Genomic DNA, 18,830 nt, shown 5'->3' on the forward strand with positions numbered 1-18,830 from the left:
TCAACAAAGAGACTTTAGGTCCATAAAACGTAGTCTCGAAGTCTCCAACATCACAAACACGGCAAATGGGGCAGTTGAATTCAGCGTTTTTATTACACAATTCTGCACAGAGCACCAGGGGTGGGATCCGCCATCTCTTGGAAACTCTCCGACGACATCGTACCTTGTTTCAGCGTACAAATCATCTTCAATCAGTATTATAGTCTCACATTAATTCATACGAAAAATGATGATATGCTGCCAAGTGTCAATGCTAGATGATGTGAAACCAGACCAGAGAGTCCCTTGTCCTTACTTGTAACATGATGTCGCTAATTAAGAGATTGCAAATAACTATTATGAGAATCAGATTATTTGTTGTTTGTTATCACTGAATTCTTAATAATTAAATGCTGAAATTGATATGTTGAATGCTAAAAATTAATGAATTTTTTTTTTATCTGGGTCGTTTTGATTTGTTAATATTAAAAATAAATTAAAAAATAATAATGGGTTAAGAGGTCATTATCTACAACGACAATGGAAAACAAGACACAACCAAATCTGCAAACGTAAGATGGGATGGCTCTTCTGAGAAGCGAATATTGAATCACGGAGGTTGTGGGATTTTGAGGTTTGTTAAACCAGAAAAAACACAAGTCCGAGTGTTCCAACCCTCAACACATGAATTTATTAGAATAACAGAGCCTAAAATGATGATATAACCATTGGCGTTGTCTGATATGGAACAGGGCTATATTTAGATATTCACTCTTCAACCAAAACCCATACCAAGAAGGTTAAAGCTTATAGCTAATTAGCAAGATTTCTTAGATTAAATCAAATCTACCCTGGCTTAGTCACCTCCATGCACATGGGTTTCCATCCTCCAAACCAACAGCCTCTGATCTTTATGATCTGTATTGATTTGTTTTCTATTATAGCTTCAAGGTTATTATCATCATAATATCTGTAAAGAATCTTATGCATCGCAATTATCTCAAGAATCTTGTTCAGCTCTAGTTTTGGGCCTAGGGGTATTTGCTGATCAGTAACATGGCAAATATCACATACAGAGATCCGGAGCTAGAAGAGAGTTTCTCCTTCAGTGGCTGCTATGACTTCAACTCACCATTCCAATCAATCTTCTTCGACGAGAGCGACGACGAGAGCTACATTGAAATAGCCCTTGAACCCTCCCTGAAAAATGGTCATGGAGGTATTAATTGCTGGGCTGATGAGGAAATGGAGCTACGTATATCATTTTCATCTAGTGCTCCCTTCCAAGAACTCTCCGCCAAAAAAATCAGTAATGAGCATGATTCTGCGGCTACAATGCCATCGTCTCCATCATCAACAACATTCACAATGAGCTCTTCTTCTCCTTCCATGGAGAGTGGTCAACGGGATGCACAAATGGGGTCCAAGGCTTCTCCTTCTACTTGTAGAGCCCAGAAGGTCATTAAAAGGAAGGTGCAGTTCCCTAAAGTGAACAGTTTTCTCAATATGTTAAAGCCCAGTTTGACGGTATCATCAGAGGCCGATGATGGAAATAGCCGTCCGGCTAACAACAATCATTTGGAGCTTGTAAGCAGCAGGTATTTTCTATATTTTCTCATTTTCATTCTGTCTTATTTTTCTTTTTCTTTTTCTTTTTTTGAGATGCAACAACAAATTGTGCCCCCCCTTTTTTTTTCCAAGAAATGGCCGTGTTCAATATCAGAATTTAGAAAACAAAATGGCCCACAATCACTAATTTTATGTGGATGGGCCGTGGGTGGTCCATTTCAGATTTTGAGTTTTAGGCTCATCACATGTCCTAATTTAGCCCATGATCTCCTCTGTCACAATTTACAACGTTAGAAGTATGGCGTATTTAAAAAGTGTTTTTAATATTATTTTTTTTGTTTAAAATTAATTTTTTTTATAATTTTAAATTATTCTAATATGATGATGACAAAAATAAATCTTTTAAAATGAAAAAATATTATCTTAAAGTATTTTCAAATAAAAAACATTTTAAAAAAAAATCGTTATTACAATTCCAAACACTGAAATAACAAAAATAAAGTGTAGATTTAATTTCTTAAATGTTTACGTGTGATTCTTGAATTTTATCGATCTGTAATGTTATCACTAAACTGAATACTTAATGACAAATTTACATACAATAGATGTGTAAGAATTTACTTATCCCCGTAAGTGATGCTAGAAAATTTAGATATCTTCCATCAATCGGTAAAACCAGTTTTAAATGGCTGAAACACATGTAACTAATCAATACAATGGGTATAGATTGTATTGACAAATAATTTAAATTTATTTATATGTGATTATTATAGGCATTGAATATAATAATTATCACTGATCACTGGCCGTGTTGATTTCCTGTTTCAAATCTATCATAGCACCATGAAAGGATCAAAGGCAACGGCCATGAGCAGTAATGGGATCGTGATGAAGTTCTTGATCAAATTTCGAACCTTGAAGATACGAACTCTGCTTGCATCATTTATGAAGTCCTGCCAAGTGATTAACTCCCCCCCAGAGCCGAGGAATACTGGGACACATCAGAAGCTAATGAAGCCATTTGATAAATGGTTTGCGCCAGGAAGTAGCAGCAGCAACGTCTACTCAAACAACCTCTTTGGAGACGGTGAGAGGTCAGGAGTATTGGAGATGAAAATGGATACAGTTAGAGGAGTTGTGGAAACGATGAGTAGCAGCAGCAGCACTGGTCGCGAAGATAGAAAATTTAAAAGTTGCCCAAGCCCTACAAAATCCTCCCCAGTTCATCAAGAACTCTCAAGTGATGATCAGAATCATAAAATATGTGCTAAAGATAACTCAATTCAGGCGGCTATTGCTCATTGTAAGAGATCATTTGGTCCAAAAATTGTCTGATTTTGTCTTCTTTAAATTTGTCCTCTCTGCATGTTGGAATTTATGTATCTTTGTGAGAATTTTACCCTTGTTTTGACCTCCCAACGTTAATGGTCTCTCGTGGAGTTTAAGTCTTGTATATACCCATTTTCTTCCGAGAAAGTTTGAGATTATACCCGCTAGATTTTATTTTTTTTTGGCAGATCATGCAATTAGTTTTTGTGTTTACACGAATATATATATATATATATATAGATTATAGATTATAGACACACACACACACACACACAAGTATATATTGTCTAGCCATTGGTGAGCTTGGCGACACTTATGATTATTTTGTGTGGTAATAATGATAATTTAACTCATTTTAGTTATCATTATTATTCAATTTTTGGATTCTACCAAATATTCTGGAGAATACCAAAAAAATCCATAAAAAAAACTAATGAATAAAATAAGTGCTATTTTTGTAAGATAAAAAAAAATGAATGGTGCTTTCCAGGATCCCGCAAAAATGCTGGGGGATCCTAAGAGGTATCGGACAATGGTAAAAAAATAATAATTATTTAAAATTTTAGAAATGATAGAAATGAATAAAGGTCGATTCTTGATTATAAGTAATCGATATTTTGAACGAGTGTTTTGGGGGAAGTACTGACATCTTTTCCATTTTTTTTCAAAAAAAATTATACTTATGTGCTGCCAAAAGAAGATAGATTCGCAACTCCAAATATAGATTGATTCAGTCAAATAAATTAATTTTATTTTAATTAAATGGTAAAAAGTAGACAAAAATAATAGATGCATCAAATAAAAAAATAATCATGATAATTTGGAATTTTTTTTTAAAAAATAAGATAAACAATGTGGTTTAATTCTCAATTTATTAAATACAAAAAAATAAAATTAAGTAAAAAAACCTAAAAAAGTTCGTCCGAGTAAATCCAAGTTAGAATGACAATCTTGTAGTCTTGGTATTTAAGACTGAGTTAATCTGAATTATTTTATCAAACTCGCGGTTCAAGTTATGATATTGGGATAACCTGTTTAAAAAAAAAATAATGAAAATCATAAATTCTAATTTTAAAAAAAAGCCAATGTCAACTTGTTATATCTTTTTCAATTTGTGACTTCGGCCACTAGACTAAAAATATTTTATCTAAAAAATTTATGAAATTTAATTTTTAATCAATTAAATATTAAAAGATGAAATTAAAAAATAAATGTACAGAAAAATTTAAATTTAAAATTAAAAAAATAAGTATCAGAAATACAAATAATTTTTTTTTATTTAAGGGAGGGGTGCAGTCTTAAATTTAAATACCGCGGCTAATAAATCCAACGGTAATAAAAAGGGTGGAAAATGCATTCAACGGAGATAACATTGAAGTGAAAAACTTAGAGAAAGGAAGCATATATTATATTGTCGCTTGTGTACTCCCTTATTGTTATTAAACTTCAATCATCTCGTGACTCTACCAAATCACCAACTTATTTTATCTTTCTTTTGTAACAAAAATGTGTTCTATACCAAATTATCAATAAGATTTTCATGGTTTTGATTTTAAAATTCTTATTTACTTTATGGGATAACTATCTATATGTCTCGTTCAAACAACCTTTTCTTGGAAGGTATGTGACGAGATCCTAAAATTCAAGATGCTTAAAAATAAAACTGATGTGTTAGATAATTAGTTAATGTTTTAATTCAAATAATCTAACTTTTTTTAGCCAAATTATCCAATGACTTGATATGAAAAACTTAGGTGGTTGGTAATTGATAACTAATGGTGTCTGGTAAGTTAAGATGACTTGTAGCTTGTACCTGCAAAGGTATCATTTGATGGATATCAAGACTTTTATATGCTTAAATCAGTAACTTTATAGAGAGAGAAAGTACAATGATATTTTAGAAAGATAGACTCTGAAAATATGTATACTGAAAATGTTAAGAAAGAGAAGATTCTGAACCTTGAGTTTAAAGAATTCATGGTGTATTTATAACTCACCAGTCTTGTCTTTTTGTGAAGAGAATGAACTAAAGTGTAATTTCATCCTTGTGATATTTTGAGTTGTATTTTACTTAAAATAATATGTATTAGATCAATATAAAATACTGAGAAACCCTTGTGGGGTCTTAAAAAAAATTTACCAATAATCAACTATAAAAAAAGATTCACCAATATCATATTTAAGACGAGAAGAAAGAAAAGCCACCTGGAGACTAACTATTGCTCCATCATGCATATTGATCCACGACAAGAAAAAGCTTACCGAGACAATTCTAACACCACTACGAAAGACTACATGATGATAACGAAAGAGATCGCATGCGCCACTAGAGCAACGACTTCGAAAGCTAACCAAATAAAATATCATGAAGTATCATGCTTATATTAAGGCAATTTACTTAATTTAATTCGAAAGCATTTTTAATGAAAAGCTAAATTGAACAAAGAATGACAAATAAAAAGTCTTGAGATAACCCAAGTCCTTTTCAAAATTAGTAAAAAATCCTATAGAAAGAAAATAAAATAAAATAGCAAAGTCCAATCTCCAATCAAATATAATGCTTAAGGATGAAACTGAAAAAGCATGAGCTTAGAAAAGAAAAAAAAAATGCACCCGAACAAATCTCTTAAACCTTGGTTAATCTTTCAAATTTATAACCCGTTAAATCCTAGACTTGAGCTCAATAAAGAATATCAATTTAATATTAAGGATGAAGTTACAAAACAAATATCAATTTAAAGAATTTACAAAAGTAAAAAAAATAGTAATAAAAAATGGAGGATGAAATCATAAAAAAATCAATTTTAAAAATGATCTAAAATAAAATAAATAGAAATTAAAAGAATGAGGACCAAATCTGACAAATAAAATAATAAAAAAAAGATGAAATTGAAAAAAAATCAGTTTCATAAATTAATTTAAATAAAAGAATATTAATTGGAAGAATACAAACCAAATCAGAAAGAAAAAAACAATTGGAAAGGTTGCTCTAATATTTTGAAGGTCATGCACGAAAATCAAGGAATAAAGAGAAAAAAAGCTAACAAGAGGGGATTACACCATCTACGTCGTTCAAGGAGCCCCACCATGATGATTTAAAAAACACCAAGGAATGATGTTTTTGGCCACCATAGCTACCGCACGTGTCGCTTGAACATAACAATATTGCTTATTTATTGGCGCATACAATACATGTGCTAGCTGCTAGTAATTTTATTGTTTCAATTCAAAATAAATCAAGACATTTCTGCAATACTTTTCCCATGAACCTTAATGTTTTTGTTAATTTTATTTATTTCGTGTACAGATAGGTGCAGATCCTACACTAACTGACTAACTGTCTAAATTGCTACGTAACGTATACGATATAGTTTGTTTCCTTGCAGCTTCCTCACGCTGGCAGTGAAGAGGAAATGCGTGGATTGTTCCACTCGACAGAGGCCCACCCCCTCCCTGTTTCTCCTCCCCTGTATTTAGTTTATTCTTGCATTTCGAGTATTATAATTGTTTTTTAAAATATTTTTTATTTAAAATTATATATTTTTTATTTTTTAAAAATTACAAAAATGATCTAAAAATATTAAAAAAATATTAATTTTAAACAAAAAAACAAAAAAAATTAATTTTTTTCAAAAATATTTTTAACAAACAAAAACAAACAGGGAATATATTCCAGAGGCATGAAAGGTGGAAGATCTAGAATAAATAGAAAAATTAATGCTGAATTGTGGAGATAAAAAAAAAATTAAAGAGAATTAACGATTAAGCAAATACTTGGGAGAAAATATAATCAAGGTGGGACTTTGAACCTCCAACTCTTCGTTCTTTATTCTTGTAATTTCACCTACTTGAAATAAAATTAATAATTTAGCTACAGTTGATACAATTCGAACCTGATCACAAGATACCTCATAACAAATTAAAACTAATTTAAATTAAAATTTACGGATTAAGTTATTAAAAGGGTTGCTGTTTCCATTTTAACAAGGCATATGGTAATTAATTAATCTCATCCACAATATCATTTTTAATGGGGGTATTTGGAAGTGCGATTTACCTGTATTTTTATGAATTTTATATTTTTTAAGTTAATTTTTTAATTATTTTAAAATATTAATATAAAAAATAAATATTTTTTTTTCAACAATTTTTAACTGGAATTCCACCGAAACTAACTTGCGATGGTGAGGAACCCGTAAAAGATACATGCATGTCCTTTGAAACCTTTCGTAGAGAAAACCTTGGAAAGTCTCTGATATCCATGGAACTTCCAGTTGCCATTAAGAAAGCGCTCAGACGCTATGCATACAAACCCTGTGATATGCTACAACTTTGCTCAAATTGTGGATGACTGCGTTCATCAGTTCGGTTCTTAATTAAGGAAGCAAGAATCTAAGTATGAGAGGAGGACACGCACGGCTCTTGTTGTAGGAGTACGGGAAAGGGACACTCGATTTGCAGCTCAGCATTGAAAGAGAAGGGGGAGGGTAGCTGATAAAATGAGTGGAGATGGGAGAAACGCACAGAGGGTTGATTGCCCAAACAAAGACATGTTGGAAGATGCATCCAATATTTGTGTAGTTAGCTAGATATGATCACAAGCACATGCAGCTCTGTTCTTTATCACCATGTATCTTAAATCTTAATTTAAAACACCAGATGTTGACCACGAAGTTTCCAATGTCCCTATCAAATTGGCAGAAGCTGTGTGATAAACAGTTAGCAGAGATGCGTGTTGCTCATTGCAGGCTCGTGTTCTGGCTCTCAGTGTGGAGACGAGCAAGGGGCCTCCTCGTTTCTTTCTTTCTTTCTTGTCGAAGATTGTTATTATTATGGCTGACTAGTTGTATCCAAATTTAAATTGGAATCAGAATAGCAAAGAGCCGGTCATTGGGCTTGGCTTGGCCCTTTGCTAGCTTTTTCCTTCGCCTTTTTTCTTTGTTTTTTTTTTAATACTTTTAAGAAAATTTATCAGATTCACTTACTTTTTCACTTTTGATATAATTTTGAAATACCATTATAAAGTCTTCGATCGTTTTAAATTCATAAGGTTTTGTCGTCTTCAATTTCTCTCTTCCACTACTGTTAGAGTTACCGTTTAAAATAAGTTTGTTAATATAATGGAGTATCCTTCATTTTCATTATTGAGTTTTGCAGAGGATTCTTCTGAATGTGTTAGGGATTTAGTCTAAATGACATTTATATTATCTTGTTAAAGGACTGCCTGAGCAGACTTGGTGAACGAGTGAAGCGATTGGCTTCTTTCAAGAAAGAGGCCGTAGAGAGATTCTTATCAGCTATGGTCCCCGTGGGAAACCAGGCCGGAGGACAGTCGCTCTTAAACACCATCAAAATTGCTGTTCTGCCTATAGCCAAAGTTTTTACCATGTGCTTCTTGGGATTTCTTATGGCCTCCAAGAATGTTAACATCTTGCCAGCTAGTGGAAGGAAACTCTTAAATGGGGTAATTTAAACCAAATTTGGTTTAATTTAATTTAGTTTTATATGATTAAAGTGGTGCTCTAGATAATGCACGTAGCACTAACTGGTTGCTTTAATTATATACGCAGCTGGTTTTTTCGCTTCTGCTACCTTGCTTGATATTTTCTCAACTTGGCCAAGCTGTCACTTTAGAGAAAATGTTGGAGTGGTGATTGTTGCTTGTTTTTCTTTTCTTTTCCTATACCTGCAGAATGGTAATAGGGTTTCTGTTGTTCTTATAGCTGCTACGTGTTCTATATTTCAGGTGGTTTATTCCCATGAATGTTGTTCTGGGCTCCATATCTGGGTCAATAATAGGTTTTGTTGTTGCATCCATTGTCCGGCCACCTTACCCATTCTTCAAGTTTTCAATCATACAAATCGGAATTGGTGAGCCACTTCATTTTCGAAATCCTGATATGCTCATTATTTTGTCTGCTACTTGGGCAGTCAAATGCATCTGCAAGTCACAAAAACAAACGTGTATTCTAAATTCTAGTCTCTTTATATTTCTGCTGGTGTCCATGCTTTTCAAACCATGGTTTGTAACAGTGAAATGCATCCTTCCATGCAGGGAATATTGGGAATGTGCCACTTGTCTTGATTGCAGCTCTATGTAGAGATACATCCAACCCTTTTGGCGACTCAGAAAAATGTAGCACAGATGGGACTGCCTACATCTCATTTGGCCAGTGGGTAAGTCTCAAGCATCTATTAGTCTATTGTTATTGCCTGTACTTGACGACTGGGGCTGCATAACTTTATGGTACTTGTGTTGTTAATGAATTAGCATGCATACACTCTTATATATATATATATATATATATATATATATTATGCTTCAGGTAGTAAGCTTGGGTTTCTCTCATTACTAACTCGTACTGTGATTGTTTACTCTCTTTTGGCTATCTCACCCAACAAACTTGAAGTTAAAAAATCAGGGAAGAAGTTTTTTAACCGTCAAACATGTCTTTTTTTGTTTTTTTTTCCCATAAAGTTGACTGGTTAGGCTCTGGTTGATGCATGCCAGGTTGGTGCAATCATTTTATACACATATGTATTTAACATGTTGGCGCCTCCACCGGAAGTTACCTTCGATATTGAGGATGCGAATCTTTCCATCAAGTGCCCAGCAAAAGATGCTCCCCCTGAGCAAGTCCCATTGCTTCTCCAGGAGGATGCACCAGAAGAATTGGATGCGCTAAAGAGAGGGAAGGTAAGAATCAAGTTATGCGTGCATGTTATGAATATCTGATAAATAGCTGGCATTTAAACTTCCGGGTCATGATTATTCTATTGATAAATAGACATGCTGTGCCAAAGGTATCTATTGTTTTGTGTCAATTAAACTGCAGTCTGCTCTTAAGTTTCTAGGTTCTTACCAAGAAAATGGTACTAAGATGAATGTCAACACAACTCTTCACAATATCGAAGCTCATTGTTCTTGGTATTTACGACTTTTTACTGGGTTGTAAAGTGGTTTTAAGACAATATCACCACTCTTGGTAAGTTGTGACCCAGCACCATAAATTTTGAAGAGAACACGGAAAAACTGTTTTCTCCTACACTTAATGGTGGTGTTTTATCGTACCTTTATTTCCTCTTCATAGACTTGGGTTTCATTATCTCTTGCGTTTTGCAGATTAAACAATTTCTGGTCTTTCTCTATGTCAAATTGAAGCTCAAGCAAATTCTTCAGCCCCCTATCATTGCTTCTGTAAGTTCACTTTCATCTTTAACCTTTTGTTTTGGTATATTTTTGGTGATATCTTAGGTGATGTTGTGAAACTGTAACATGAGATTCCGGATACATATTAGAATTGCAAAATCTGTTCTTTGACTGTAAGAATGCTGGTGAAAACTGTGCCGGCACTTGGTTTCATAGAATTTTGTGTTGAAGCACCTTATATGGATGAAAAGCAACTAAGCCCGAACATGATTGTGTTGATACCTTTATTCTTCCACTTGTTGGACAGGCCAAACGATGCAGAGTGCTATCACCTTTATAATTCACCATCCTTTCTGTTCACTGGGCAAAGTTCTAAGCTCGCACATTTTAACTCAATTTTCGCTTTAGATGTAAGCTGGCTTAGTGAAGTTACTTGGTTCTTATCAAAAGCCTTGGATTTACCCCTTAAAACCAGCAGAGTGCATTATATTAAAAGAAGAAGAAGAAGAAACATATAAAGAAAAGGAAAGGAAACAACAAAGAGAAGACAATTTTTATTGTTCTTCCTCTTTCAACTTTCCTTTTAATTGATATGCTCTTGTTTTCTTCAGATCCTAGCTATGTTCCTTGGCGCAGTACCATTCTTGAAGCGATTGATCTTTACAACTGATGCTCCACTTTTCTTTTTCACTGACAGCTGTATGATTCTCGGGTATGCCTGCCTCTTATACCAAGCGTTATTATTTGAATTGATTCAAGAACTAGAAAATGAAAGTAGTATTGATACTCAACTTTTGAGATAAACGGGACCAATTTTTTGCTATCCTAACTGGCATGATCATCTAATTGGATCTTCTTGTAACTGAAAGGCTTATGTAATTAGTCATGCTGATGCATTCTGAACAGCATGTGTAACATTCAATACATGCGAACTCCATAAACAGGGCAGAGTTACCTTACAATCCCTGCTAATTTGATAGAAATAGAAACATCTTGTACAAACTCGCTTCTGTATATTTTGAAAACGAAGCTTGACTTGCATGTATGGTGTTTGGTTTCTCTTCGAGCAGTCAAGGTGGATTTATTTATAGTGCTGAGACATTAGTAGTGATTTATTCTTTCCAAGTTACTTCTGCATTGCATGATGAAGATGCTTCTAATTGGTTTTGCTGATGCCTTATACTGCTTCTGGTTCTCAGGGAGGCCATGATTCCATGCATTTTGTTGGCACTAGGAGGCAATCTCATTGATGGTGAGTTAATTCCCTAACAATTTTTTGTTACTTTATTGTGCCATCGCATTATCTGTATTCGAAGTAATGGCCTCTTAGTTTTGTTGAAAAATTATATTATCAGCTTAAACACTTTGTGGATTTCAAATGAAAGCTCTTTTGTTTCACTGCAGGACCGGGAAGTTCTAAACTTGGTTTTCGGACAACTGCCGCTATTATTTTTGGTCGGTTAGTTTTGGTGCCTCCTGCTGGACTTGGCATAGTTACATTGGCTGATAAGCTTGGCTTCCTCCCTCCTGGTGATAAGATGTTCAAGTTTGTCCTGCTTCTGCAACATACAATGCCTACATCTGTCCTTTCTGGTAAGACTCATCTATGCATTTTCAATCAAAACGCAAACTTTCAAGTAATCAGAAAATTAGCATTTCATAATCAATCTTGTTGTTCGGAACAGTATTTCACATTGCCTTCATTGAAACTGTTCGTGATATGCAAGAGAAAAAAGAAGAAGAAACAAGTAAATTTTTTCTGTTCTGGTATAAGAAATGCTATATTTAACTTGGTTGGGAAATGGGGCAAAGGTAAATTATGGAAGATCTTCCCTTCAAATGTCAGACAGCCAAATAATTCATTTGAAAGCAGGGATTAGACATCAATGTTATTATTATTGGGTTGATATGGAAGATTAGCATCTCTTTACTTAATTAGTCCCCTGTCTCTAGGTGCCGTGGCCAATCTAAGAGGCTGTGGAAGAGAAGCTGCTGCTGTTCTATTCTGGGTTCATATTTTTGCTATTTTCTCAATGGCTGGATGGATTGTCCTTTATCTCAACTTACTGTTCTGAAATCGCTGCGTTAAGTATGTGTTTCTTAACGGTTGGCCGAGTTAACAAACGAAGCTTTGTTTGTAAGTGCTGCAGAAGGTGCTGTAGAATATATATATTAAGCTTCAGTATGATTCCTTTTTTTATCCATCAGCTTGCCATATCATTTATCACGTCCCGGCTGCAGTAGTTTCAAGCAAAGCTTTTCTTAGTTAGTTACACCTTTCAATAAGAAAACAATGCTCAGGTTCTCTGGAAAAAGAAGAATGCTCAGCAGTTCAGGTTGGGTTTTATTCCCATCCTTCGCTTGTGCCATGCGAAAATGAATTTTGATAAGCACATGAATATTAACAGAACACTAATTGTTCTTGGAAAAACACTGTTCATTTATAGAGAAGTTATTGTACACTAGGGTAATTAGGGTTTTTCAGGAATACAGTGGTCCGGTTTTGACCCATAAATTATATCCGACTTAATTTTTGATATTTTATAAAATATAAACTCGATTCATTTGATTTTTTTTACATCCGGGTGAGTTGAATATATTGGGTTAGGATAAAATTTTTGTGGATATTACATATATTCAATGGTTTTAAAAAAAACTCAGGTTGCAACTGGTAGAACTAAATAAGACCTTTAAAATATATATATTAAAGATAATATAAAAACTATCATAATTTCTACATAAAAAACAAAAATTATAGTCAAGTATTTTATCCAACAATTAGGCTGGAATACGATACAAAGAATATACTAGTAGAAAGAGACTCTAAAATGCTTTTGGGTTTGTGATTTAACTAGAAAAACAAAAGTTCAATTTGGATTATTAAAATTTTTATTTGTATTTTTCATGGTCTCTTGGTTACCAAACAAAAAAAAATTAAATTAAAAAATATACTATCACTTCATCATATCAATCAAACAAATATAATTTTTTTTAGAGTGAGGAATAAAGAGAAGGGAAAAAGATTAAGAGAATGAGAGGCAATTGTGAGTATAAAGGTGAGAGAGGAAAAAAATGGAGAGATAAGGAAAAATATTGTTTACACCAAGAACTTGGGTTACTCATATTAGGTTATACAAGTTGTGTCAAGTTGAACGAGTTTTAAAAATTTCAACCTGTACCCAACCCATAATATTCATTTATTAGATTTCTTGACATGTCGCTATCATCTGTAAAATCTACATTATTCACTTTTGACAGGTTGAGTTGGGTCAAATAATGCAAATATTAAAGATGAATATGTTTTTTTTAACACCCCTAAGCGTATTGACAATTTTGCTCTTCCCACGCAAAATCTTTAAACTGGATATTGGGGTAGTTTGGTCTTTCACAAAGCTCATTAGTTACTATCATATTAATCAATGACAACTCACTCTTTTTACATTTTTAAAACGCAGTAAAATGAGTAAATCATCCATAAAAGCAAAAAAACTAAAAGTGACTGGTATGAGGAAGGCGCTCGTGATCTTTTGGTAGGCGTGTGCGACAATTTACAACTAACAAAAATTTCCTTGTGTTGTTGGAATTGTCATGACATCTTCTTCCTATTGAGGCAGCACATAGTGTCAGTGGTAGAGCAGTTTGTCATCAATGATGCTTTTCTTTTCTCCATCTTTTTTCTCTCATCCATTTAAAAATCATGATGGTCATTTAAAATTTTAGAGTTGTCATCTTATTTGTTAAGATTTCAACCTTGATTCTTGTTCATTTAATTTCTAAGTTTTGTTCTTAGTTTTTTTGTAAAAATTTGATCTATTTTCAATTTCATCATTCAATCCTAATTTGTGATATGTTATTTTTTTTCTAATTTGGTTCTCATTCTTTTAATTTTTTTGGCTCTTTTGTTAAATTATTTTTTCTTTTCAATTTCACCCTTAAATAAAAAAATTTATATTTGTCCTCTAATTTAGTTTTTTAATTCAATTTTGATCCTCATTCTTTTAATTGTTATTTTTTTTGTTTTAGATCATTTCTTGTAATTGAATTTTTATTTTATTTTATCCTTCAACATTTGATTGGTTGAGAATTGAGCTTTGTAATTTTCCAAATATGCTACTTTTGGTCTAATGATCTAGGTTATGATTTTGAAAAGTTAATGTGGGTTGACATTGTTTTTTTAGACTTATTTTCTTTTTTGATTTCATCAATCGACTTTGGTTTTTTAAAAAAAAAGAAAGAAAAAGGGATTTGTGATTTTTTTTTACATTTTATTCTATATTCGGTTATCCTAATCTCATGACCCGAACCATGGATTTAATAGATTAACCCAGGTTGGCTTGAATTTTTTAGAGTCACTTTTTTAAAAACATAATTATAATTTTTTTTTAGTTTCTTCCTTTAAAATTTGGTTTTTTTTTAAATTAACCTTCATCATCTTTCTTGTTTTGGCTTTTATTAGCTATCTTATTAGCACGACACGAGTTGTGAGATTTGGCAATCTTACCTAATTTTAATTTATTTTTCAGTTTCATTCTTCTACAATTGGTTTGTTAAAAATCAGGCTTTATGATTATTTTTTCATTTGTTTTCTGTTAGGTTATCTCACTTTTATTACTTAGGTTATTACGTAGGTTACAAGTTTGTTATGTTAATTCTAGTTAATGCGGCTTAATTTTTTTTTATTTTAATTGTCCTTTTATAATTAATTGATTGGGAATTAAATTCTATATTTTTTTTCAAATTATTAAGTCACTTTTTATTTGATTTATATATTATTATTGCTTATTTTTTTATTTAATTAAATAAAATCAACTGATTCAACGAATAAATGACCTAAATTACAGACTTGTTTTGTTCTTTGAAACATGTTTACTACAGCTGAACATTTATATATATATATATATATATATATATATATATATATATATATATATATATCCGTAGCACGAGCATACAACCCTAAACGAAAGGAACACGGGGACAGGAGATTCAATAACAAGCAAGTATGACCGTGCCAGGCCCTCATTTTTATTTATTTGTTTGTTTATTTTTCGAGTAATAAGTTCGAGTCATTAGCGTATCGAATGGCATAATATGTTGCCCAATCAGCAACTAAAAAGATCAAATCTTCATCGGACTTTCAGAAACCTAACCAGTTCCACTCCCCAGTCGTCCATATTAGAGGCAAGGCATGATCATGCTTTCCGACCAAACATTAGATCCATTCAAGATAAGTGGGAAAAAAATAATAATAAATATCTTAGGCGCTAAACACGTTCAGGCACAGGAAATCGTCAGAAAAAAGACCACCATCTTCTCCTCCCATTGCCCCTTTGATTGAGTTGGGAAGAGCCAGAAACTTGAATTTGAAGCAGGCCTCTCCCAGAGAAATTGCAATGACCATTTGCCCGTCTTCCTTGAGGATTGCCCCACCACATCACAAAGACAATACCCAAAAGGCTAACAAGGGGGGCAGCAGCAAGCAAAAGCCATCTCCTTCCACTGCCCTCTCTGCCAGAGCTATTTAAGGGCGGGCCCACATCTAGGAATCCCCTCCCTCTTTGACCATGTTCAAGAGGTTCATCTGAGACATCCGATGAACTGTCCTCGCTAACTTCCTGCCGCTGAATACCATGCATCTCCATTCTGGTACTAGAGTTTTGCCGACCCTCCTCATAGTCTTTATCATCGGTTGGAAATTCATACCTGCAGAGAGGACATGAATTTCGTGCACTCAGCCAAGGCAATATACAGCAAGGGTGGTATAGGTGAAGGCAGGGAAGCTTGTTAACTTCAGTGCCAATTGACAAAAGATCCTTGCAGATTGCACAAGCTAAACCATCATGCTTCTCATGTTCCTCATTGATGATCACAAGTGGTAGATTATTCACAAAAGAGACAGCTGCAGGAGGTGCTCCTCTCCTTCCAATATCAGAACGAGCAAGAGCTTCAAGCAAATCCCCAAAGCCTGTGGCATAATCTCCAAACTCAGAATTCCACATGTGTCGTGGTAATTCTGATTCTTCCAAGTTAGCTAAGAAGCCATGGTTATATGCTTGTCTACGTTGCCTGGTTCTCCGGTGATTCATGCCCTCAAATTCCGGTGAACGAAACTGCCTGCGCCAACTAACAGGGCCATTACCTTCGCTAGGACTTGAAATAAACATATTTCGAAGTCGAGCTCCAGCTTCTACAGATCCAATTGTGTCTTCCTCAACATCAGCCTCTTCCCATTCCTCATCTTCTTCATCCTCTTCCTCTTCTAGGTCATCAGAGTTCCATTGGTGGAGACCAGCATGCATTGGATCTATGTCAGTATCGCTGTCAAAATTGCTTCCCTCATCTGCTTGAATAAACATTTCTGTGTCCAGGACACTATGTCCATCCACAGAAGCATCAGAGTCTTCACCATACACACTTGAAGAAATGGCATCACTCTCACTGTGAAAAACCCGGTACCTACTGGATCTGAAATTAATTTCACTCTCCCCATAAAGAGAATCCACATTATCAAAACTCTCACTTTCAGAATCTGAAAAAAGATGCTGCCATCTTCGAGAACTACTTGGAGTTGTGCGAGAGCTCGTACGCTGTAACAACCTAGCAGAACTATCACCATCTATAGATCGATCCTCATTCCCATAAATCGTGTTGTGGTTTTGCCTAGCCAAATTAATCACCTGAGAAAATTGTTGTGAGAAAAGGGTGTCAATCGATTCAGAGCTGCTGTACCTGGTTCTTCTTCCTCTGTGAAGCCTCCTCAAATGAGAATCTCGAGTAGGGGTCTCAAGATCTTCAAGCAGCAAAAATTTACAGTGCCCACATATACTAATCTCAAGATCATCATTATCAGGTACAAGAATACTTCGGCACAGAGCACATAATGCTGAGTGGCTAGGATGGTCAGCTACAAAACCACCATTAACATGGATATGAGCAGTGGACAGGGGCATGTCCTGTGAAATTCTTCGCAAATCCCTATCCATCTGAAAGTATACCAAGGAAAAGAAAATTGTTCAAAGACATGAGAGATAAGCAGGATCTCAAGGGCAGTTAGTTATCATAATATGCACACCAATTTTTTGGATAGACATTGTGGGAACAAAAACTGAGGATTGGAATTTTTTTAAGGGTTTCAAGAATTTGTAGTTTGTTATAAAATCAAATAGCACCCCTTTATGGATTTCAATATCTTAGCCCACAGTGGATTCTAGTTTTTTTTTCCCCTTCAATTCCCTCTGCTTGTTCTCCATCAGCAACTCTTTGCAGTGCAGCATAAGAATCAATGAATTGACTACCAAATTAACTATCCACCTTAATCCCTCGTGCTAATGTTGATCCAAAACAAATATAACAAATTCACCTTGAACGAAGGCCTGAACAAGAAACTAAAACCATGCATAATTATTTTCCTCAAGAGATAATGTCGCTGGTTTCAAAAAGAAAAGGGGGAAACCAATATTGTTGCCTTGTTGGAAGAATAGTCCTGTGAAAGAAATACCCAAAGATGACTGAGTGCTTCTATGCAGATGACTCCAATGACAACCACCTATCATACTAGACCCCGCAGAGATTTTCTCAATAAAAATAAGGTATATTCAAAGAGCATATGAAACCAGACCCAAGCACCCTCTTATCTTAGGATAATAATCACAATAATAACACAAAAGCTTCCATGCTTTGACTTCCACTGAGTAACCTCTTAACAAACACCAAATCACCACCAGCAGGATAAGATGAGAAGGTTTAGCTAAGTAGTTGTTCACAAACTCATATAAATCTGTTGAACTGAATGAAACTCGATTAGAATGACCAAATCCCAAGAGGCGATGAGCTGGAAACTTGAGAACGGAGAGGGCATATGCATTGGAAATCTTCAAAGTAGTTGCTCGTTAAAGACCTCGCCTCCAAATCCAATAAGCAAAACCCAAATTCTCTCATCAGTTACAAAAGCAAGCATGCCAAGATTAATAGGGGGTTGCAGCAGCACCAAAAATATTTTAGCTCGATTATTGCACACTGAATACTATAGTCATTAGCTAGGTAACGTGAATTTTGGTTGCATACGAATTCAACCAGCTAAGGGAGACATACCGCAATTTTATTTTTCTTCTACAATTATCAGCACTGCAGTCAGTAATTCACAGACAAACAAATAGAAGAAACTGAAAAACTATGAGATTAATTGCAAATAATAATAATAAAAATAGCAATAAATAACTGGGAAATTGTTGAAAAAGGAAAATTTTAAGAAATTACCGGAAAAATCAAGAAAGTGGAAAGAAACCGATCTTGACAGCAGTGACTCCAACTGCAAGAGCTAAAGCAGAATACTCCCTTCTTCAAATAAGAATGGGAAGAATCCAACAACACAACACCACAGCAATTATATATGTGTGGAGCAAGAAGTGGCAAAAATGGATCTAAAAAAGAAGAGAAAGAGAGAGACTTTTTGGCAGAGCAACCAAGACGGGAAATTCCAACAAGACAACCACCGCAGCAACAATGAAAATTCCAACAACAATAACAACAAACCTCTTTTCTTAGGGGGTGATTAAAACTCCAATAGGGAGAAAGGAGGACATTTTCTTAGAAATTGATAGAGAGAATAGAAAAGGAAAGGAAGCGCGTGAAATTTCTCTCTCTTATGATAAAGGTGAAGATTTTAAACAGAGAGGAAGCAGACTAATAAACAACCAAACTACTCCTGACCTCACCTCGCTTGACTGAGTATAAATATTAAAGGGCAATTACAATCTAGTCCCCAAATTATTATATCTTTCATGTGTCAGTCCCCAATGTATGC

The 18,830-nt window shown here is 34.2% G+C and overlaps 3 protein-coding genes across 5 annotated transcripts; 2 read left to right on the forward strand and 1 right to left on the reverse strand.

Annotated features, from left to right (window-relative positions):
- The first annotated feature begins 579 nt into the window (after positions 1–579).
- LOC133689103 (uncharacterized) lies at positions 580–3,044 on the forward strand. Its single transcript, XM_062108845.1, has 2 exons — positions 580–1,577; positions 2,388–3,044. Exons 1-2 carry the CDS (start codon positions 1,036–1,038, stop codon positions 2,881–2,883), a joined length of 1,038 nt encoding a protein of 345 aa, XP_061964829.1. The 5' UTR covers positions 580–1,035; the 3' UTR covers positions 2,884–3,044.
- Positions 3,045–7,646: 4,602 nt separating this feature from the next.
- On the forward strand, positions 7,647–12,231 carry LOC133689087 (protein PIN-LIKES 6-like). Of its 2 annotated transcripts, none has more exons than XM_062108816.1 (10): positions 7,647–8,341; positions 8,448–8,518; positions 8,624–8,748; positions 8,933–9,054; positions 9,389–9,574; positions 10,001–10,075; positions 10,639–10,739; positions 11,227–11,279; positions 11,432–11,620; positions 11,981–12,231. In XM_062108816.1, exons 1-10 carry the CDS (start codon positions 8,177–8,179, stop codon positions 12,100–12,102), a joined length of 1,209 nt encoding a protein of 402 aa, XP_061964800.1. In that variant the 5' UTR covers positions 7,647–8,176; the 3' UTR covers positions 12,103–12,231. The 2 variants fall into 2 exon arrangements, with proteins under 2 accessions (XP_061964800.1, XP_061964799.1); XM_062108815.1 differs by having other exon boundaries at positions 7,650–8,341; positions 8,448–8,527.
- Positions 12,232–15,017: 2,786 nt separating this feature from the next.
- Positions 15,018–18,719, reverse strand: LOC133689645 (uncharacterized). Of its 2 annotated transcripts, XM_062109596.1 has the most exons (3): positions 18,284–18,719; positions 18,119–18,151; positions 15,018–17,010 (listed from the first exon to the last, which is right to left on the reverse strand). In XM_062109596.1, the coding sequence occupies exon 3, from the start codon at positions 17,008–17,010 to the stop codon at positions 15,319–15,321; it is 1,692 nt and encodes a 563-aa protein (XP_061965580.1). In that variant the 5' UTR covers positions 18,119–18,151; positions 18,284–18,719; the 3' UTR covers positions 15,018–15,318. The 2 variants fall into 2 exon arrangements, with proteins under 2 accessions (XP_061965580.1, XP_061965579.1); XM_062109595.1 differs by lacking the exon at positions 18,119–18,151.
- Between the last annotated feature and the right edge of the window lie 111 nt (positions 18,720–18,830).

This window comes from Populus nigra, chromosome 3, assembly GCF_951802175.1.
Source record: "Populus nigra chromosome 3, ddPopNigr1.1, whole genome shotgun sequence".
Taxonomy (NCBI): Eukaryota; Viridiplantae; Streptophyta; class Magnoliopsida; order Malpighiales; family Salicaceae; genus Populus; species Populus nigra.